Source organism: Zalophus californianus, chromosome 1, assembly GCF_009762305.2.
Source record: "Zalophus californianus isolate mZalCal1 chromosome 1, mZalCal1.pri.v2, whole genome shotgun sequence".
In the NCBI taxonomy this organism is placed as follows: Eukaryota; Metazoa; Chordata; class Mammalia; order Carnivora; family Otariidae; genus Zalophus; species Zalophus californianus.
The window spans coordinates 12,492,614-12,514,089 of record NC_045595.1 but is presented as its reverse complement, the minus strand read 5'-3'; the positions used below and the strand labels follow the sequence as shown (position 1 = coordinate 12,514,089).

At 58.7% G+C, this 21,476-nt stretch overlaps 1 protein-coding gene across 2 annotated transcripts; it reads left to right on the top strand.

Annotated features, from left to right (window-relative positions):
* The first annotated feature begins 4,054 nt into the window (after positions 1-4,054).
* On the top strand, positions 4,055-21,395 carry LOC113918362 (calcium homeostasis endoplasmic reticulum protein). Of its 2 annotated transcripts, none has more exons than XM_027586762.2 (17): positions 4,055-4,211; positions 4,521-4,694; positions 7,886-8,070; positions 9,130-9,267; positions 9,580-9,731; positions 11,333-11,444; positions 11,537-11,626; positions 12,939-13,173; positions 13,918-14,093; positions 15,961-16,396; positions 17,549-17,787; positions 18,701-18,834; positions 19,538-19,624; positions 19,992-20,135; positions 20,221-20,337; positions 20,816-20,910; positions 21,129-21,395. In XM_027586762.2, exons 1-17 carry the CDS (start codon positions 4,187-4,189, stop codon positions 21,320-21,322), a joined length of 2,733 nt encoding a protein of 910 aa, XP_027442563.1. In that variant the 5' UTR covers positions 4,055-4,186; the 3' UTR covers positions 21,323-21,395. The 2 variants fall into 2 exon arrangements, with proteins under 2 accessions (XP_027442563.1, XP_035579537.1); XM_035723644.1 differs by having other exon boundaries at positions 4,108-4,211; positions 11,300-11,444.
* Positions 21,396-21,476: the final 81 nt, after the last annotated feature.

Genomic DNA, 21,476 nt, shown 5'->3' with positions numbered 1-21,476 from the left:
ATTAACATGAGGATAGAAAGAGCAAACCAACTTGATTCTCACATCAGAGTAAACTGCAACCTTTTATTTTTTTCCAGAGCCAAAAATTAGGACGTGTGGTTTGTAAATTTATGACATGGTAGAATAAAACTAGAATCACAACTCAGCAGTTAATGACATGCCTTTATTGAACAGAAAAACATGGGAAACCCAAGAAGGTTCAGCAGCTATGCTTGAGGAATACTAGCTAATACTGAAGACCTACTGCAGGCCCAACACACTGGGGGGTTTCTCACACACAGTCATTATAATCCCTTTGCTTAAGCTTTATTAACCTTACTTTACAGCTGAAAACAAGGCTCATGGGGGGGGGGGGTGTCACTTGCCTGGACTCACCCAGTAAGTCTGCCTCCAGAGCCCGTTTCCCCCTCCATGTGACTCAGAAACCAGGTCCCAACAGAACTTCCTTCAGTAGCAGTTGAAGGGTAGGAGTTTCTGCTAAAACAACTGCCCATACCCTCTTAATTCATAATCCTTCTGTTCAATCATTTACTGACATTTAATATGTTTCAAGTACAGGAAACTGAAATACCTAAGCCTCAGAGCACGCTTGGCTTCATTTAGAGATGTGTAACTAAGTAAGTGGTATATAGGTGCTATATTGGAGGTATGTGAAAAATGCTAAGGAAAGTCCAGAGGGGAGCAGAATGTTTTGATTTGCACTTAGGATTCTCAGGATATTTTATCTGCGTATTTGGTATTATATACATCTCATTTAACCAACAGCACCTGAGATATTCGCCCCATTCTAGAGGGAAACGGGAATAAGGTCCCACTCGGCCCATGGAGCAAGGCTGGAATCCAGGAGTGTCTGAGCCCAAGCCAGGGCCCTTTGCCCTGCAAAGCAGCCAAGATAAAGTGAGCGGTTTTGTTTAGCCTCACCTTTGTCATATATCTGTATGTATCCTTTCATTTCAGTTGCCTGGGCCACACCACTACGGTTTAAGACCCTGAAGGAGCCACCCTGTCTGGGCGACCAGGTGGCTTTGTAGTCTGCCCTGCAGCTCCAACAAGTCAGAGCCTGTTCCTGCAGAGAGTAAGAGCTCATGCTGCGTGTGGCCCCGTGGTTCAGACCCAGTCCCAACTCATACCTGGGAGTGTCCTCTCCAAGGACGGGAATACTCCTGTTTGTCTCCCCAGGGCAACTCCTGTGTGACCAGAGGCTTGCTCTGCGACGTGATCAGGCCTGAGAAATGGTGCTGCTCCAGGATGGAACAGGACCTTCTCTGTTCCCACATCATTCCTTCCGCCGTGCCTTCAGCTAGTTGACCACAGGGGGTTCTGTTACTGTAGGAACGAGGTGACAGTCACACCAAGCTTTGCCTTTATTGAGACTACAGGTCTGGATGGGCCTGGAGTTCCTTGTCACCCACGACTTTTTCTAATAACCTCTATTGCCTATTTGTCAAATTTGAAAGTAACTGTTAAAGCTAAAAAGACATATCTATACAGACATCAAAAGAATGAGATAGATCTATGTATAGAGAGAACAATTTCCAAAATATATTGCTATATAAATGTGCTTGTGAATACAGTTTATTTCTAAAAGACACACAAAAGACTGGACACAGCAGTTGCCCCTGAGGATATATACACATTTTTTTCACAACTGGCATATGCATATTATTTTATAATCTGCTTTAAAAAATGTGCCAAAAACATTTCCCCTTATTAAATACTCTCTCTTGATTTTGTGTGTCTGCGTACAGGATATTGTAGTAATCTACTGAAGGGATACGCTGTAATTAACCAACCCCTATTGCTGCACATTTAAACACCATTTTATGGGATAACTTTACCATGCACAGTGTAGCCCATACTTCTGATTTGGGATAAATTTCTCACAGCATGTTTGCAGATCAAAGCGGGAATGCATATGGCTTTAAACTTCTTTCCATTTTGCCTCCTGAACTTCAGCAAGTTCATCCCATCTAGGAGAGTATATTTTATTTGTTTCCTTAAGAGTTGTGTTTCCAGGTTCTTAGAGACCATCTGTGCAGCAGTCTCTACTTTTAGCAGCTCTACTGCTTTCTTCAGACCAGTGGATTCTAATTTGGCCCACTGAAATGAGTCTGGGTGAGGCCACATGATGCTTAAATGTTCAGTCTCAGATAAATGGTGTTTTGTCTCAGATAAATGGTGTTTTAAACATTAAGACATGAATATATAAAAGTGGTCATGGGTCTACAATCTTCTGAAGGGACAGTTGAGTATTATCAGTATTAAATGTGCACATCCTACACTAAGACTCTTTTAGTAGCGGCCAAAAAAAATGGAACCAACCCCAGAAACTCCACAGAGTCTGGCTTCGATGAATTCCTGTACATCCACACCACACTGTCCTATGCAGTCATTAAAAATGACCACACAGATTCATTAACCTGTTTTGGCTCAAAGATCTTGTTAAGAATCTGAAAAATGCTATGTATCTTTAATTCACGAAAATACATACAGGTACAACAGTGTGCTATCTCTGAATTCCACCCAAGGCAGATCACAAATTAAAACCTCGATATAGATCTTTACTGGCTTAGAAAAATACCCACACTATTCAAATTACTGAGCTTTATACTAAACAGACCAATCCCACATGTTCCCTTTGCCTGGAGTATCACGTAGCTCGCTCCTGATTAGGATCTCAGTACAAACCTCACTTCCCAGGGGCAGACCCCACCCTCCTCCCTTATCAAAAACCTGTTTTCCTTAACACCGTTGTATTGACGTATTTGTTTACTGATTTACTGATTTCCACCCCCCACCCAAGACTACAGGCTCAGGAGAGCAGAGTTCAGGCCCAACTCCATCATAAACCACACCCCGCCTGCTTTTCTGTGAACCAAGAATAGTCTTTACTAGTGAACATTTGCAATCAATTAATGACAGGAAAAGACCAACTTAGAACCGCAAAACATTCCGTTCTTCTCCTTAGAAGACCTGTATTTTAAAAACTACTTATTAGTTTTGAATGCCACCAATAAAAAATATTAAGAGTATTTTTCTCTCCGGCTATGTAAGTACCTACATGATATACTCAATTTTGCCTCTTGGCCCACATGGCCTAAATATTTGCTATCTGGCCCTTTATAGAGCAAGTTTGTCAATTCCTGGCCTAAAGCATTATCTTACATACAGGAGGCAATCCATAAGCGTCAAATGAGTAAGTTTGGAGCCAAAAGAAGAAGAAAAAATATATCTGAAATATATGGACATTTATTTGCGTGGAAAAAATAGGGAGGTATAGCCAACCAAGGGTTAACAATGGCAATCTCAGGAAGGTCAGATTACGGGGATGTCCACAGTCTACGCTAACATTTGCTGCTTGCCATCGCTCTCTTTCCCCACCACGAGCACACGTTCGCTTTGTCATCATTTGAGAAGCAATGTGACTGCATCTCTGAGAAAGGCGAGCCGTGCGCTCTGGGCGCGCAGTCCAGAAGGCCGGGCACCCTCAGGTCGTGGGCGCTCATTCCACGCCGCTCAAATGACTGCACCGAAGCCCGGCGAGCCCCAAGGGGGACGCAGGGTGAGGCCGACAGGGATGGGGCGGTCCCCTGCCCCAAAGTCTTCCTTACCAAAGCGTTGGGTCGAGCGAAAGAAACTGAGCGGGAGGATCTTGAGAACCTCAACAGCCCAGTTCCATCCCCTCCACGCCCGTCGCCTCCCGGTTCTACTTCCCGGCGTCGCGGCCCGGGAGCCTCCCCGGACGCACCTCACCTCGTAGTCTTCTCACCGCAGCCCCGCGGGGAGGAACTCCCCAGAACTCTGGTCCAGCGGAGAACGCGGCTGCCAGGCCCTCCGGCTACGACGCGAGCCCGGGAGGACGCCGCGGCCGTGGCTAACGGTAGTCTGCGCCGTTCCAGCCGTTCCGGGCCGTAGCGCGACAGAGGCCCACCCCGCGCAAGCGCGGGAAAGCCCCTGCGCGTGCGCATCGCTAGCCCCTACCGCGCGCCCGGCCTCGCGCGGCTTCTTCCCGCCGGTCTTCTGCCCTCACTTCCGCGGTTTCCCGGCGACGGCCGTAAGTGGAGGGCGGAAGCAGCCCGCGAGGCCAGCCGTAAACGGCTCCCTCGCGCCACTTCCGGCCGGCTTCCGCAGACGGGGCTGGTGGGCGATCGTGAGGCGCCGGAGGACGTTCCCTGCGGCCGGAGCCATGGAGATGCCTCTGCCGCCCGACGGTGAGGCCCAGCCTGGGCTCGGGGACCGTTTCTCTCTCCCTGGAATCCCTTCTTGGCCCTCCCCGCCTTCCGGGGTTTCCGGGCCTAGGAGGGGGCGGGGCTCGGCCTCCCGGGTTCGCCTGCGGCCTCTCCCGCGGGTCCCCGCATCCCCGGCGCGCGTGTGGCCCCTATCGGGACCCGTACAAGGGCGGCTTCTCTGGAGCCCAACCCTAGGGACCCCGGCCCGGCGGACGGCGGCTGGGACGCCAGGGCCCCCGGATTTGGGCGGTCCTCTCTGACGCCCCGCGTGGCCTTTTCTCCGTCCTCCAGACCAAGAGCTTCGAAATGTCATCGACAAGCTGGCCCAGTTCGTGGCTCGCAACGGGCCCGAGTTTGAGAAGATGACGATGGAGAAGCAAAAGGACAACCCGAAATTCTCGTTTCTGTTCGGAGGCGAGTTCTACAGTTACTACAAGTGCAAGCTAGCGCTGGAGCAGCAGCAGCGTGAGTTCTCTCCAGCTCTCAGGCCGTCCCTTCGAGCGATTCCTTTCTCCGACTCCAGTTCGGGCTCTGCCACAAACCGCCTTCTTGTGGGCCGCATGCTCTGTCTCTGAAAATGGGGCAGCTGGGCCTTCTTGATCCCTTCCGCTGTTCCCAGGGCCCTGCACCTAGCGGCTGCTGGGCCCGAGTGTAATGGAGAACGAGGTTATCGATCCTTCTCCTGGGCTCCGGATCAGGGATTTTTCTATTGTTTTTGCAGATGTGATGACTTAGGTCAGCAGAAGTAGAGTGGCTGTTTCGGTGTTTTCCAGGGTGGAAGTGAGAGAAGCTGGACTGGGACCCTCCTGGCAGGCACTGTCCAGCACCCATTGCGAGCTCTCTGTGTAGACGGTCTAGCAAGATTTTTGTGCATTTCAGGTGTTTGCAGTCCAGACCCAAAAGACTTGTTCTTTGGGTTTTAGTTTTTGTCAGATGTTTATCGATGTTCACCGGGTTGGGTATCAGGATGCCAGCCCTGCCCTCAAAGAGTTTAAGGTGGGTTTAGGAGTCACAGCTGGCCTTTGAATACTAGATAAATAGTCACCAGGTGGTGGGGTCCCTGAGGGCAGAGCCCACATCTGTCTTGTTCCCTACCACATTTCTAGATACAGTGTTTGAACCAATGAGCAGGGGGCTGCCAAGTAGATGGGCATTGAAAGGTGAATCTTTCCTTGACTACAAGCTCCCTGAGGCCAACCAGACCTTGTTTGGGTCATTGTTGTGCCCTACTACATGGGACTTAGTAAATGTTCACTAAAAAGTGTGTGAGAAACAGCAAAAGTGCTGTGGCTTGAATAAACACACTGTGTTTAGGGAGCGGTAAGAGAAATCATGAGAGACCCAGCACGGCTGGAGCACAGAACTTGTGTAGAGGGGCGAAGGGTTTGATCTGGAGTGGTAAATGCCAGGGGGAAAGTTCGGGTTTTCTAGGGGTTCGTCTGGTGCCCAGTTAGGTTTGAAATGGGGGTGGGGGAGATTTGCCTAAAACTGTAGGCAAATTGTTGAATGCACTTAAGTGCTTTTGGAGCAACCATTCCTTTGCCCCAGCATATCATTTTGAAAACTGCTGCTATAGGCGGTGGAAAGCCACAAGAGAGTTTGAAAGACACAAGAGGTGGGTCAGGTTTGTGTGGCCAGTGTAGAGGGCAGGCGGGCGCGTGAGCGGAGGCTGCAGACTGGGGAGGTCTGCAGGTGAATGAACAGGGCGGTTGATGGTACGGTCTGAATTAGGTCAGCAGGTTGAGTAGGAGGGAGAGGGCATGGGGGCAAGTGGGGTTAAGGGGTAGAATTCACGAACGGGGGCATCAGTTGGATATTGATAAGGGTGGCATAACGCGGCAGAGGAGGACTTTGCCTCGCGTGACCGTGAGGTAAGACGCTGTTTTCCCTGCAAGGGGAGCCCGCTCCCTCCCTGGAGGGTCAGAAATCAGAGGCCACTTAGGACTTGGTACTGTAATGGGGGGAAGGATAGGGTGCTTCTAGCAAGGGCAGATGGGGGTTCCGGAAATGCCTTCTGCAGGCAACAACGTTTCAGCTGAGATTCAAGAATGTGTCAGAGTTAGCCAGATGGAAACGAAGAAGAGAAAAGTGTTCCGGCAGAGGAGAGAGCCTTGACCTGGGAGTGGAGGGGGCAGTAGCTCAGAGTGGCTAAAGCCCAGAGAAAGGGGGTTGCTTGGAGTGGACAGAGGCCAGGGTGCAGAGGAGGGACGGCTGGCTGGCCAAGGACTTAGGAATTCTCCCGGAAGCTTTGGGGAGGTCTTGGAGGATTTCAGGACTGTGTTGTGGAGCAGGCTTAGCCACTGTGTAGCTGGCGCTGCACCTTGGTTATTTGAGAAGAGTGAGCCCCAAGGCTTTTCTAGAATGGCGCTTTGCAAAGTCCGGTGAAGGACTAGCTTATTTTTCGTTTTGTAGAACTTCCATCCTGTTGTGGAAAGTACGCTGTTGCAAAATACAATAAAATGTGATCTGTGAAACATCGAGTTGCTATAAAGGTGCCAGAGGGATCCCTTGGCACGTTTATACTTGACTGGTCTGGGTTTCGCCCAGGGCCAGCCCTCAGACCCCAAATGAACAGCAGCCTCCGGGGCAGGACCCGACGCAGGGAGATCAGTTCCAAGGGTGATGCAGGTGACAACAGAGTCACGGCAGGGACACAGGCTGGAGTGTCATCCAGGAGCCTGACTTCACTACACAGGGTGGCTTGTTAGTGCGAGGTGCAAGGGAGAAAGAAGTGCCCGGACCTTCTGGGCTTTGGGTATGGGCATAGCCGTGCCAGCCACGGGGGCCAGGAGGGACCATGGGGAGGGGAGCAAGTGGCGAGAGGACACGCAGACCTGTGTGCTGTGCCTTTGGAAGGTCAGTGGGCTCTCTGGTCTGTGATCAGATCCATCGTGCGAGGACTCCAGGAGATGGTAGAGGAAGGAGCGTGGCTCGCGCACAGTAACTGCCACCTTGAAGCTCCTGTGTCCCACTGCCCTGTGGGCTGGCCCAGGGGAGAGGGCAGATCAGGCATCCCCGCATTCAGGGGTTCGGCAGAGGAAGACAAAGGGGCCTGGGGGTGGCCACACAGGCCACGTGAGACAAGGACCTGAGACGGGGCCACGGGGCTGAGGAAGGATGTCCACAGTGGCCCGGGGTGGGGATGCACAGCCAGACGGCCATGGGGCGACGTAAACGGGAGCTGAAGGATTGAAGATGGGTCTCAGCTATAAGACCGTTGCCAGAGGGCCGTGGGGCAAAGGGAGAGTTTTTACAGACGGAAGCTGCTGAGGAGGTGGCAGGGACAGGATACGAGAGACACCCTTGGGGAGGGCCGTTTGTCCGCCAGTGGCCATGGTCTGGGTTCAGCAGAGGCTCCGGCCTGGGTGAGGGGTGGAGGGGGATGGGCTTGGTGTCAGCTGGAAGGCCCCTGGGCCAGGCCAGATGGTGGGCGAGAGAGGGGCAAGGTGACGTCCCACCGGAAAGAGTCCAGGGCTTGGGCCTTGTGAGTGGGGGGCCAGGTGCAGAGCAAGGGGGCTGCAGTGCGGCACAGGGGTCCTCTTGTGGGTGGTGAGGATCGGCAGGGGCAGTCTCTGTGGCTTGGAGCTGCGAGCTGCCTGAGCAGCGGCCGAGGGGCCACCTCCTCATGGGGGCCGCCTTTCCTCCTCTCCTGCCAGTCATCTGCAAGCAGCAGGCCCCGGAGCTGGAGCCGGCCGCGGCGCTGCCTCCCCTGCCGCAGCCCCCGCTGGCCCCGGCTGCGCCCATCCCACCAGCCCAGGGAGCCCCATCCATGGACGAGCTCATCCAGCAGAGCCAGTGGAACCTGCAGCAGCAGGAGCAGCACCTGTTAGCCCTCAGACAGGTATGGGCCCGCTCCTCTTCCCCGCTGCCTCCTGCTTCCCCTCCCCACTCCCCCTCCGGGTCCTGAGCTGGCTACCTGCTCAGCCTGCGCCTGCCTCGTAAATCAGGAGAGCTCCTCACCAAGTTCCTCACCACTCGTCAGCACAGAGGACGGGGCTGCCACCACGTGTGGTGTGTTAGCTTGAGCCCTGACGCTGGGCACGGGGTGCTGCTTCTTGTGGGTGAAATCATGCCACAAGCTCTTTGATGCACGACACCCTTTGTGCGGGGATGGACGCCCACGGGGGGGGGGGGGGCGGGGGGCCGGCACACGTTAGAAACCGTGTAACAGTGAAGGCCAGGTGGCCTCTGGTGCCCTTGGCTCCTGTTCCTCGCTAGGTCGCCCCAGGCTGTCGTGGGGAAGGACCCTTTTGTCCTGGTTTGTCATCGTCTGAGTTTTTGGCCGAGTGCAACAGGACGAATTGCCAGAAAAACAAAACGATTGACCTCTGAAACACTAGCCGTGCTTTTATTACTGGATATAGATGTAAAATTACCGCGATTTTGCTGAAAACAAAACCTTCTAGAAGGCTCCCTGTCCGTTTCCCCCTCCCGTTTCCACACAGAGCTCATGAGGGACCGGGTGGCCTGACGGCCACTTCCCAGTACGCGGATCTAGTGCGGGGCCCCACGTCCCATTGCAATTCCCTTGTCCCTGACGGCTGCGGTGGCTCTCCTTTCCCTTGACCGGGGACGGACTGGGTGTCCCTTCAGAGATGTCGTCTGTCCACACCTATTCCTCGGTTTCCTTTTTTGTTGAGTTGATTTGCTGAGGTTCCTCGTTCTTTGGGTGTTCGTTTTTCTGTCCGTCACCTCGGGGCAGACGTCATTTCCTGCTGTGTTCTGTCTTGCTTTATCCTCTGCTTGCCGCAGCCATGGCCGTGACCATGACTGTCCCAGATGCCTGTCTCAGGCTTTGACTGTGACCTTCTGGTGCTGGGGGGGCAGGGCACGGATGGGCCAGGCTCGTCCTGGGCCAAGATCCCTCCTCACACCGTCCCCATCCTGCTCGGCCTCCCAGGAGCAGGTGACCGCGGCTGTGGCCCACGCCGTAGAGCAGCAGATGCAGAAGCTCCTGGAGGAGACCCAGTTGGACATGAATGAGTTTGACAACCTGTTGCAACCCATCATTGACACATGTACCAAAGATGCCATCTCGGTGAGGGGAGGTGGGGGTTGGAGGGGGGCGGGGGTGCTCCCAGAACCTGGTGTTCCTGTTGAGGGGGGGGAGCCCGCTGCAGGCTGGGACTGCTCAAGGGGAGCCCTGTCTGTCCCTCCCCTTCCCTCGTGAGCACCATGGCAGGACAGCACGTGGGCAAGGTGCGCTGCTCGCGGGGCTGAGAGGGAGCCAGAAGGCAGGTGGCAGTCTCGGTGTGCCCCTGAGCCCTGGCACACCACGCCCTCGGGGTGTGCCCTCACCCTCCTGGGCGCCTGCACACGCTCCGGCTCACCATCAGCCTGGCCGTTGCAGGCCGGGAAGAACTGGATGTTCAGCAACGCCAAGTCTCCCCCGCACTGTGAGCTGATGGCGGGCCACCTCCGGAACCGCATCACAGCCGACGGGGCGCACTTCGAGCTGCGGCTGCACCTCATCTACCTGATCAACGATGTCCTGCACCACTGGTGAGGGCCCCGCCAGACCCCGCCTTTCCTCTCGCTCTTCCTGGCCCACTACTGGGCTGCCGTGCCTGCGCTCAGTAGCCTGGCCTGTCCTGGGACTGTGGGGGCCACTTGTCCAAAGACCCTAGAGGAGGGTTGGTCTGAGCCAGGAGCTCTCTTGTCGGGAGGACAGCCCACCCCAATACATCTTGGCCCCTTCCCTGGACCCTTCACTTCACCTGGGCCACTGTCCTCTCCTCGCCTCGCTCTCCTTGGGGCAGCCTCTGGGTGTCTTTCCGCATCCGTCTGTATCCAGTGCCCGCTTCTCTTCGCGTAATCTACGCACAGACGCCGCCCTGTCACCTGACTCTGCTTCAGGGTCCCCCCCGTGGGGTCCTCTCTGCCAACCTCTTTCCCAGCCCGCTGAGACCAGCCCCCCACCCACCTCCCCCGCAGCCCTCCCGAGGCCAGGCTGGTGTTCGCTCTTGTGCCGCGTCTGGTCCCTTACGATAGAGGTTCACTTAACAAACCCAGACAGCTGGGCCAGAGCAGGCCCGGGGAGCGGACCGGCGGAAGCTCACGTTGCTGGCGAGGCTGGCGCTCAGCCGTCCGGACTGGCTGTCAAGTTTGGCTTTGAGCTTGGCCTGGCCGAAGGGGACGGCTCCCGTGAGAGCAGCAGAAACGGACTCTGCCTCTCCCCCATCCTTCCCCCCATCTCGCCCCATCTCCTGCTGTGCGCGTGCGCAGCCCAGGTCCCCGCCCCTCCACTCCCCGTTTCCTGTGCCACGCTGGCCCCTCCCTGCCTCGGTCCTCCTTTATTTTTCTGCTGTTGGGAGATCGGCAGCTGCTCAGAACCTTCTTTGCTCTCCTGCTTCACCAGCCGCCCTGCTGACCAGGGCAGCTCTGCAGAGACACAGCCGTTGCTGGCAGTCGTCCAGCCGTGCTCTCTCGAGCTGCGCTCTGTCCAGAAGCCGCGGGCCGCTCACCCTGTCCCCTTCCCCTCCCTGTCCCGGCGTGTCCCGGCGTCCCAGCCCCGCACTCACTGCTGGCTCTGAGCACCCTTGGTGAGCTTGGTGCCGGGAGGGCTTCTGGCTGCTCGCCTCCCACCCCGCATCCTCCTCCAGGAGGCCACACGCGTGCCGTCGGCCTCTGCCGCCTTACGGCACAGCACCAGGGGCCTCCGCAGCGCCCCCCGGGAGGACGGGAGGGCAGGCTGCCTGGCGTGCCCGCACGCTCCCTCTGCCTCCTGAAAGCGGGGCTGAAGCCGAGGTCTTGTGCATAGGGGGTGACAGGGCTGAGGGAGGCCACGTGGACAGCTGGGGCTCCTATGGGCCTCGGGTCCATGGGTCCGTGCGTCCTTGCGCCACCCCGGGAGGGAAGGCTTATTTTTCTGATGAGGAGACCAGAGTGATAGCTCTTGCTCTGAACGTCCCCAGGCTGCTCCTTCCCTCCTCCCACTGCTGTCCGCCTGTCCCTTGGGCCCAGGCGCCAGCACAGGTCTTGTAGGGAGCCCAGCCCGCGTCCCGAGAAGGCAGAGGGTGCTGTGGCTGGAGCCGCAATGGTAACGGGCGCGTGGCCGGGTCCCGCCCCAGGGCCCTGACGCGCGGAAGGTCTCTCCCTCACAGCCAGCGCAAGCAGGCCAGGGAGCTGCTGGCCGCCCTGCAGAAAGTCGTGGTGCCCATCTACTGCACCAGCTTCTTGGCCGTGGAGGAGGACAAGCAGCAAAAGATCGCCCGGGTACGTGGGGCAGCCGGGAGAGGGAGGGCGGGGGGGACGGGGCACGCTGGCTTTCCTGCTGACGCGGCCTCCCCCTCCTCCCCCGCACCCAGCTCCTGCAGCTCTGGGAGAAGAACGGCTATTTTGACGACTCCATCATCCAGCAGCTACAGAGCCCGGCCCTGGGGCTCGGCCAGTACCAGGTGGGTGCCCTCCTCACCTGCACGGCGCCCTGGGACCAGGGTGGCTATCCGCAGAGGGAGTGGTGGCTACCACTGCAGCACGTTCCCAGAAGTCGGGCGGCCTGCAGCCCCCCGCCTGAGGGGCTGGTGAGCTCAGGGGCCAGGTAGCATTTTCCAAACGGGCTCCCACCTGTGTCTGGAATGGTGGTGAGCAGCAGCCTCTGGGGGCTCCTGTCCCGTCCACCGTGACTAGTGAGCCCTTCCCAGGTGAGCCCGCCGGACTGCTTTTCCTGGTGCTCCTGTGGCCAGCTTGCCCTGCCCAGGCATGGCTGCTGGCGGTGTCTTTGGCCTGTGGGCTCTGGTCCTCCGGGCTGGCTTCTGCACGACAGAAGCGTCAGCAAGCCTCGGTGTCGTCTAGGCTGCCGCAGTCCCATTGTGCGTAGGCAGCGTTCCCTGTATGCACGTCTGCCTTCTCTCCAGGGAGGCATCTGCTCAGAGGACGGGGGTGGGGGGCCGGCCAGGTCTCCTTGGTCACCTCTGCTGTGGCGCCGGCATCACGGCCCCATCCGCAGCTGGTAGAAGAAAAGGCAGAGCTCGTGCCCCCTTTTCTCAGGCCGAGAGCGGTCATTTTCTTCTGCAAGGAAGTGGCTGAATGTTGGAAGCTGTGTTGACCGTTTCTCTGTGATGGTCTGGAACACCCCCTCCCCACAGGGGAGAAGCTTTCGTGCTCAGGCCAGCGAGGAACATGTGTGTCATGCTTTTAAAACTTTTTCCCCCTTTTTTGTTGTTAAATAAAGCAGCAGACTTATTGCAGCCTATCACGGTGGTGTGAACTGCTTTGTCCCTCCTGAGTTGGTGACCGCCACTCACGCTTACTCAGCTGCCCTGGTCCCTTCCCCTGTTCCTTCACTGAGTTCTCCTCCAAAGTCCTTGGAGGTGGGTCCTGTTCCCGTTCTATTTTACAGCTGAGGAAACCGAGGCTCAGCGAGGTTGGGACTTGCTCAAAGCTGGGCGGCGAGTGAGCGGCACGGCCCGTGACAGCGGCCTGGAATGCTTGTCCAGGTCGTGTTTGTAACGGTCGTGTGATAGGACAGGGTGCGGCTGTCGTCGCGCCTTCCCATTATCAGGGACTCCCAAACTTCGAGGCAGCCAGCATCCTTGTCACCAGCCTTGGGCTAGAGTGAGATGCTCTGTGCTTGTCTAGACTTTACTGCCCCGAGCTGCCCGGGCTTTCCAGGGCTTGTCCCTGAGTGGCTCCCGAAGGTGTGGGCCTCGGCAGCAGGCCCCGAGGAGTCCGTCCTGAGTGCCGGCCGCTCTCCGCTCTCCCTGCCAGGCGACACTCATCAATGAGTACTCCTCGGTGGTGCAGCCGGTGCAGCTCGCCTTCCAGCAGCAGATCCAGACCCTGAAGACGCAGCACGAGGAGTTTGTCAACAGCCTGGCCCAGCAGCAGCAGCAGCAAATTCAGATGCCACAAATGGAGGCCGAGGTCAAGGCCACCCCGCCGCCACCTGCCCCGCCGCCGGCCCCCACGCCTGCCCCTGCCATCCCGCCAACCACCCAGCCTGGTACGGGGCTCCCTGGGGGGCCGCTCCAAGAAAGCAGCCTTCTTCCCCAAACAAGGGCTCTGGTTCTGTGGTCCCGGTTCTAGGGCCAGATTCTAACCTGTTCCCAAACACCAGGCCCGAGGATTTCATAGGCAAATGCCACCAAACCTTACAGCTCAGGGGATTCCTTTCCTATACAAACCATTCCAGAGAACACAGAAAAAGCTGCCCAAATCAGTTTTCGAGACCAGGCTAACTTTTATATCAGATGGACGAAGAGAAGGGAGTATGAATATCAGGCAGCATCCCTTTTGAACAAAGATGCAGAAATGCTTCACACCTGAAATCTAGCAAAGCATTAAAAAAGATACACCATGATGAGATAGGATTTGCCCCAGGAATGTGCAAGAATGGTTTAGCACTCAGAAGTCTCATAAAACAACAGATGAGGTGGGAAAAAATCTTTCAAGTAGATGCAGAAAGGGTTTTTAATAAAATTCAGTAATGAAAATTTTTGAGCAACTAGAATAGATACGGAGTAAGTTAAGGTTTCAAAGAAGGGGGTGTGCCCCGTGTGAGGTCAGCCTCCCCGCCGCTTGCCACCCTCCTGGAGGCCATCAGTTTCGGGTGGGCTCACTCACGCAGCAAGGATTTTTCGAGACGTAAAGGCCCAGCCTGGGTTGGTCCTGGATGGTTGTTGAACATGGTTTCAGGCGGTGCTCGCTGACAATTGCCTTTGTTAACCACCCTCTTGCCTGGCTCTAGATGACAGCAAGCCTCCTATCCAGATGCCCGGCTCCTCGGAGTATGACGGCTCGGGAGGAGTCCAGGATCCTGCCTCTGCCGGCCCCCGGGGCCCTGGGCCCCACGATCCGATCCCACCCAACAAGCCCCCGTGGTTTGACCAGCCTCATCCCGTCGCTCCTTGGGGCCAACAGCAGGTATCTTCCCAGACTTGGGGCAGGTGGACCCTCTCCTGCGTGGGTCAGCGGGCTGGTAGTGGCTCGCTGGGGAAACGGAGATTTCTGCAGCGGGGCCCAGGCTGGGCGGGTGGGGGCGGGCCAGGACAGTCAGGGCTTCACACCCGACCGGTGCTGACCCACCCGGGCCTCTTAGGAACATTGGTCCCTGTGTCCCTGTGAGGGCTGGGCAATTTCAAACGGTCAGACACAGCAAGGTGAGCGGTTTCTGTCCCATTTCTAACTGGTCCGGCCAGTACAGGGCCAACACTTTGTCTCCCTGGAAAGAACACTGTGCTTGCGTGAAGAAAGGGAAGGTCGGACATGTAGGGCTGGCGGTGCTTTCTGGGGCAGAGATGCTGGTCACTCCCTCTGGTTCTTTGGGGTCAGAAACTTCTAGGCCAGGGCAGGGGTCATCTCATCCAGCTTAGCATGACTGGGAAACACTGGAAGCATCCACTTGCTCTCTGGCCACTGGATCTGATCCAGTGGAGCCTTTGGGCACAGCCCGGGCCTTTCCTGGACGTCCACCTTCCCCTTGACGGGGCCTAGTGGTTGCGGCCCTGCCAGGTGACTCTGGGGAGGATGGGAGGGAGACTGCTCGGGACTGGCAAGTGGGGCTCGCGGCTTTGAGTCGCCCATTGTACCCCTCCCCGCCCCAAACTCGAGCTTCAGGAGAAGAGATGATTTAATTTCACAAAAGATTGGGCATCCGCATAAAGACAGCTTCCGCCTACGAATGCCAGTTGTGAGCCGTGTGGTATCAGGCATTTTATGGGCGCCCTCTGGTGAGGGAACAGCTCTCATACCCCTTGTGTAAGTGTTTCCAGGGTCAGCCTTCTTCCTGGGGACTTGTGGGGATGGGCTCATGACGACAAGGGTTCCCTCTCTGAGGGTCCGCCCTGGGGCAGAGGTACTCTTGGCTTGGCCTGCCCACGTGGGGTCTTACACATTATGAAGTAACATTTTGAAAGTATTTTGATTTATTGATTTGATTAGATTTTTGGTGGGCTCCACACCTAGCATGGAGCCCAGCGCAGGACTTGAACTCAGCGGCCCCAAGATCATGATCTGAGCTGAGGTTAAGGGTTGGATGCCTAACCGTCTCAGCCACCCAGGCACTCTGAAATAATTCCCATCTTTAGAATCTGGTTTTCTAATTTCTTGAAAGAGCTGAGGGTGTGGTGTGGCCCAGGCCCGCCTCTGTGTTGGCAGTCCGCAGGGCCAACCAGCTGCGACCCTGAAGATGGGCCCCCTGGTCATCCACTCCTAGGCATATCCCACCCTGGCCCATAGCAGCAGTTGAGATCCAGAGCTTATGTTCTCTCTCACCTACGGAAAGACATTTCCTGAGACAGGATTTGAGAGCAAGCAGTCAATATGGGAGGTGACCCAGAAGACCACGCAGGGCAGGGGGGAACGTGACAGGGAAGAGGGCTGTTGTCCGGGCAGGTGTCTGCCATGGGTCCTTGGGGCCCAGCTCCTCCGTGCACTTTGCGAGCCGTGGGGGATGCACCTCTGCACTGGCCACCCAGGGGCGCGGGAACCAGAGCACGTCCGGCAGCTTCCGGATCAAGCAGCCGAGCTGGGAGTGTTGGGATCCCTGGCGCTGGGGGCCTGCCCAGCTCTGACGCGGGCATGGGAAGCCCTCAGCTGAGGTGCGGGTGCGGCCTTGGGGAGTCTGAGCCCAGGCGCCCCAGCCCCCGCTGCACGGCAGAGCGAAGGAGACCGCACCGGGGCCAGGGCCGGGTCACCTCCATGGTTGGAGAGCCACGCCGCGGACGTGTGGCCGGCGGCCAGCGGCCGGCCAGGCCTTGGGAGGGGTTCACGTCCACCCCTTGCCTTGCAGCCTCCCGAGCAGCCGCCTTACCCGCACCACCAGGGCGGGCCGCCCCACTGTCCACCCTGGAACAACAGCCACGAGGGCATGTGGGGCGAGCAGCGCGGAGACCCCGGCTGGAATGGCCAGCGTGACGCGCCCTGGAACAGCCAGCCCGACCCCAACTGGAACAGCCAGTTCGAGGGCCCCTGGAACAGCCAACATGAGCAGCCGCCGTGGGGCGGGGGCCAGCGTGAGCCGCCCTTCCGCATGCAGCGGCCGCCGCACTTCCGGGGCCCCTTCCCGCCGCACCAGCAGCACCCGCAGTTCAACCAGCCGCCGCACCCCCACAACTTCAACCGCTTCCCGCCCCGCTTCATGCAGGATGACTTCCCCCCGCGGCACCCCTTTGAGCGGCCGCCCTACCCTCACCGCTTCGACTACCCCCAGGGGGACTTCCCTGCTGGTGAGTGCCAGGGTGCCCTCCGCGGGGACCGGCCCCTGTCCTGCCCCTTGTTCCCCGGGTGGTGCTGCTTCACGTCATCGCTGCGGGACCTGGGAGGGCCCCTGAGTCAGGGTGACAAGCCGGGGGCGGGGTGGGGCGGGGGGGTCCTGGGATGGTATAGAAGCCCCGTCTGGGCCCTGGGGAAAATGGGGAGACAGACGGGCGGCCCGGGTGCAGCCACGTGGCACACGCTGGGTGGCCGTAGAGGTGAGGTCCCGTTCCCGCTGCCCGCGCACCTGGGGACGGGGAAGGACCCGGGCCTTCTGGAAGGAGAGTCGCTCGCACGCCCCGCAGCGGATGGGCGGGCAGGGCAGGGGTCCAGGACCCACGGCACCTGCGGGGCCCTTCCCTCTTCCCTGTTCCCCGTTCCCTGTGTCGCTGTTTTCACCAGCTTTTTTCATTGCTTTTCTTTGAAAGATTTCTAGACTTTTTGATTTTTTTTTTTTTTTATTTTTTAAATTCGTTTCTACTCTCTTGCTGCTTCTATTTTGACTTTAAACTGCGTTCTCGGCTACAAATTCAGCCAAGACCACCAAGTGCGTGTATGGGGCCAGTACACGCTTCCCGGGGCTGTGGTGACAAAGCGTGCCCAGCGGGCAGCTCCACCCCCCCCCCCAGCCCTGGGGGCTGAGACTCTGAGACCATGGGGTCTTCTCCCCATCTTCACATCCTCCTCCCTCTGGGCGCATCGGTTTCCCATGCCCCTTAGCGGGATGCCAGTCACGTCGGATTGGGGCCCACCTGCGGGATCTCACCTCAAACGAATCACCTTTTTAAAAGGCCCTGTCTCCAAATACAGCGATACTGATTCGCCCGTAATGTTGCTACTTTAAGATTTTGTGATTTCCCTTGTTCTTCCTTCCACCTTGGGTCATGGTGTGGGTGCAGGACAGGTCTGCCGAGGCCCGGCCCCTCCCCACCTGGCTACGTCACCCTGGGCAGCGAGCAGCCATGGGAGAGGAGTGCTGGGCAGCACGGCCGAGAGGCAGGTGTGGGCCCCCTCATCGAAGCCCCCTGCCCGGGCACCCGTCCCCTTGCGCATCTTGACTGTGCCATCGGCACCACCCAGCGCACGACTGCTCGGTAGGCCTGAGAGGAGTTTCTGTTTTGCAGAGATGGGACCCCCTCACCACCACCCTGGCCACCGCATGCCTCATCCTGGGATCAACGAGCACCCACCCTGGGGTGGGCCCCAGCACCCCGACTTCGGCCCTCCTCCCCATGGCTTCAATGGGCAGCCCCCCCACATGCGGCGACAGGGCCCTCCCCACATCAACCACGACGACCCTAGCCTGGTGCCCAACGTGCCCTACTTCGATCTGCCCGCGGGGCTGATGGCCCCCCTCGTGAAGGTAACGTCACCACGGCGGGCACCCAGCTCCGTAGCACACACTTGTGCCGGTTCCTCGGCCTCCCCGTGAGAAGCTTGTGCGTGGCGCCCATTTCCTGGCAGGGGACAAACGCTGCTTCCCAGGTCCCCTTCCCACTTGTTGTTACGCCCAGCAAATGTGACTGGTCAGTGGGAATGCGTCCGAGCCAATGCCTCTTCCTCGACTTGAATTCCTGAGGCAAAATGAGCAAGGCCTGTGTCCCTTCTGCTTGCTCCGCACGTCCCTCCTGGTGGGCTGCACACCTTGTGGCCGTGAGTGGGCCGGGTGCGAGGTGCAAGTCTCTCTTGATCCTGGCCCTGGGAAGCTACCTTGTCCAGGGGCCGACAGTGGAGGGCTTTCTCAGAGAAGGGGGCGGCCTCTGAGCTGGGCCTGCGGGGGACACGGGAGGGGCAGCGCCAGGGGGCGGTGAGGGCAGCGAGGCCAACTGGGAGCAGCTCCAGAGACCTGAGGGAGGAGCCGCCATCAGACCAGAGGTTGAGAAGGGCCACGCTGGGGCAGCAGGGGGGCGCGAGCTGAGCTGGCTTCTGGCGAGGGGGTTCCCTGGGTGGGGGCCCCGGTGTAGGACTCGGGAGCACGGGGCAGAGTGTGCAGGTGGCGGCATCTGGGATCCGTATCGTGTCTGAGGAAACTGAGGGGTCTTTCCGTCACCTCAGCTTGGAGGTTGTGTCTCACGTGTTTTCTGGAGAGGACTTTATTGGCCCCAAAGAAGTCCTCTGCTGCCTCACTTAGGGAGTCAGATCGTTGGTGTGGCGGCAGCCTTCGTGGGGTAACCCTGTGTGCCCCCAACCCTGCTCCCCCGGTCGCTGCAGCACCCTGGGTGGGCCTGAGGGCAGCTCTGGCAGGGCGGGCCTGACAACTGTGTTCCCCACTGCAGCTGGAAGACCATGAGTACAAGCCTTTGGACCCAAAAGACATCCGCCTCCCGCCCCCCATGCCGCCCAGCGAGAGGCTGCTGGCGGCCGTGGAGGCCTTTTACAGCCCCCCGTCCCACGACAGGCCCAGGAACAGGTATGGTGCTCGGGGGTTGGGGGGGGCTCTGTCCCCTCTCCTGGCCTGACGTGTCCCCCCCGAGTTTGCTTCATGCCCAGGGTTTCCTTCTGCCCGGGGTGGTGTGAGGCCCGGGTGAGAAGAGGGTGGCCTGTAAAGCTAGGCCGACTTCGGGCCCGTCTCTCCCCTGGCTGTGGGTAATGAGTGTTACACGTACGGCGGCTCTCAGTGGAGGGCCTCTCTAGTGGGGACACGTTGGGGCAAGTTGCTGTCTCTGGTGTAGGCGTGTTTCAGAAGCTGGCAGCTGCGTGCCCCAGGCTTTGTCACAAGCCCCCTCAGGACACCCTCCGGCGGACTCGTCACCAGTCCAGCTGGAACCATCTCCTAACCTGTGCTGGCTCATAGGCCTGTCCATCTAGGAGTCAAGAGCTTCTTGTCCCCAGTTAGTTAGATCACAGGTCGTAAGAGCCACCTGAGCTATTTCGGGAAACATCGATGTGGAAGAGGCATGGGAGCCAGGCATGCGCCCTGCCGCTCTGCTTCCCCGCGTGGTGCTGGACCCTGCTGGGCGTCTGAGCGAGCGAAGGGGGGAGGGGGGGAGGGAGGGAAGCGGGGCCCGCACGCCCGGACGCATGTCCACTAGGGTTTACTCCTGCTGACTTGCACAAGTTCCCAGCGGGAGGGAGGCGGGCAGGGTCACACAGGAAACGCCCGTGTCTTACAGTGAAGGCTGGGAGCAGAATGGCCTCTATGAGTTCTTTCGGGCAAAAATGCGGGCGCGGCGGAGGAAGGGCCAGGAAAAGCGCAACAGGTGAGCACGTGGGTGCCCGCGCGCGCGGTGGGCCCACGTCCCCAGCCAGAGCGGGCCCCTGCCCGGGCCACCGTCAGACACCCTGACGGACCCGCCATCCAGCCACGCCCGGGCCGTCCTGTGTCCCCCAGCCGGGCCAGAGGGAGGGCAGTCCGGTCTCTGCTTGGGTCCGCAGTGGGTTTTCCCGCAGGGCCCCCGTTAACGCCTAAGACGCCGGCCCAAGAGAGCTTTGCTGTCGTGCGCGATCAGCCGCGCGCTGGAAGCCTGGTCCTCTGAGGGGAACGGGCAGGTCTGCACCCAGCCCCGCCCGCCTGGGGTCTTCCAGGAAGTTCGGGGCGCGCCACTCACCAGGCCTCTCTCTCTGCAGCGGCCCCTCGCGGTCCCGGAGCAGATCCAAAAGCCGAGGGCGCTCTTCCTCCCGCTCCAACTCGAGGTCGTCCAAGTCATCGGGCTCGTACTCCAGGTCCAGGTCACGCTCGTGCTCGCGCTCCTATTCCCGCTCCCGCTCCAGGTAGGCGGGGGGCCGCGCGTGCCCACCAAGGCCTCTCTGGGGCGCCCGTGGCCGCCCCCCACCGCCAGCTCTGTCCTCCCCGCAGGAGCCGCAGCCGCTCCCGCTCATCCCGCAGCCGCTCCCGCTCCCGCTCCCGCTCGCGCTCCAAGTCCTACTCCCCGGGAAGAAGACGTCGGTCGCGGTCCAGGAGCCCCACCCCGCCGTAAGATTTCTGTCTTAACTGTCCGGTGACCGCTGGTAGCGCCGGAGCCCTCTGACGCTTTGCTGTGAATGTTGAAACCTGTCGCTAGAAGATGCGCTCCCGGGGGCCCGTGCTGCGGCGGCCGCTCAGGGACCCCGAGTTCTAGCACGGTGACAGCGGCACCTCATCTCCCAGCCCGCTCTTACCTGTTCGTGGTAACGTTGTAAGGCCCGAGGTAGCGGCTGGGCCGTGTCTGAGCTGTTCGGGGGTTCCGTGTGACCTGCCCTTGCTGCTCAGTGTGGGGCAGGGCCCGGGGGGGGAGCGCCCCTACCTGGCACTCGAAGATGACCAAGAAGAAGGCTAGAGACCCGGGAATGTGTGCGTGTCTCTCTAACACTGGTGAATGTTCACATCCGCCACACGCTGTAATTTCTAAGCATTTTCATTCCAATAAATGTATCGACTCTTTTTTAAAAAACGTAACCTGTCTTAATTTTAGTTCCTCGGCTGGTCTGGGTTCTAATTCAGCACCTCCTATACCTGATTCAAGGCTCGGGGAAGAGAACAAAGGACATCAGATGCTGGTGAAAATGGGTAAGGTTCCTGGGAAGAACCACCACCCGCTTTGGGCTTTTTGGGGCTGGGGAGCCAGAGAAGGCTCCAACCCGCCGCCTCCCCGCTGGGCGTTCGTGCCCACCACGGGCGCGCGTCGTTCGGCTCCGCACGTGAGACCCCGTTTCAGTTCGCGGACAAACGGGCCAGGTCTCGACTCCCGTGGGTTGTAACCGCCTTCCCCCCCCCTTCTTCTTAAGGCTGGAGTGGATCTGGTGGCCTCGGCGTGAAAGAGCAAGGGATCCAGGACCCCATCAAGGGGGGGGACGTCCGGGACAAGTGGGACCAGTACAAGGGCGTGGGCGTGGCCCTGGACGACCCCTACGAGAACTACCGCCGGAACAAGAGCTACTCCTTCATCGCCCGCATGAAGGCCAGGGACGAGTGCAAGTAGGCGCTCCGCGGGCAGGAGCCGTTGGGACCTTCCCGGCTTACTGGCAGTGACAGATGGTAGGGACAGCTCGGTGGTCACATAGTCTCCATCCTTGGGGAGCGACAGAAGAGAAGGAAGACGACAGCATGCCTAGGGAGAGGGCCGTGCTCCACAG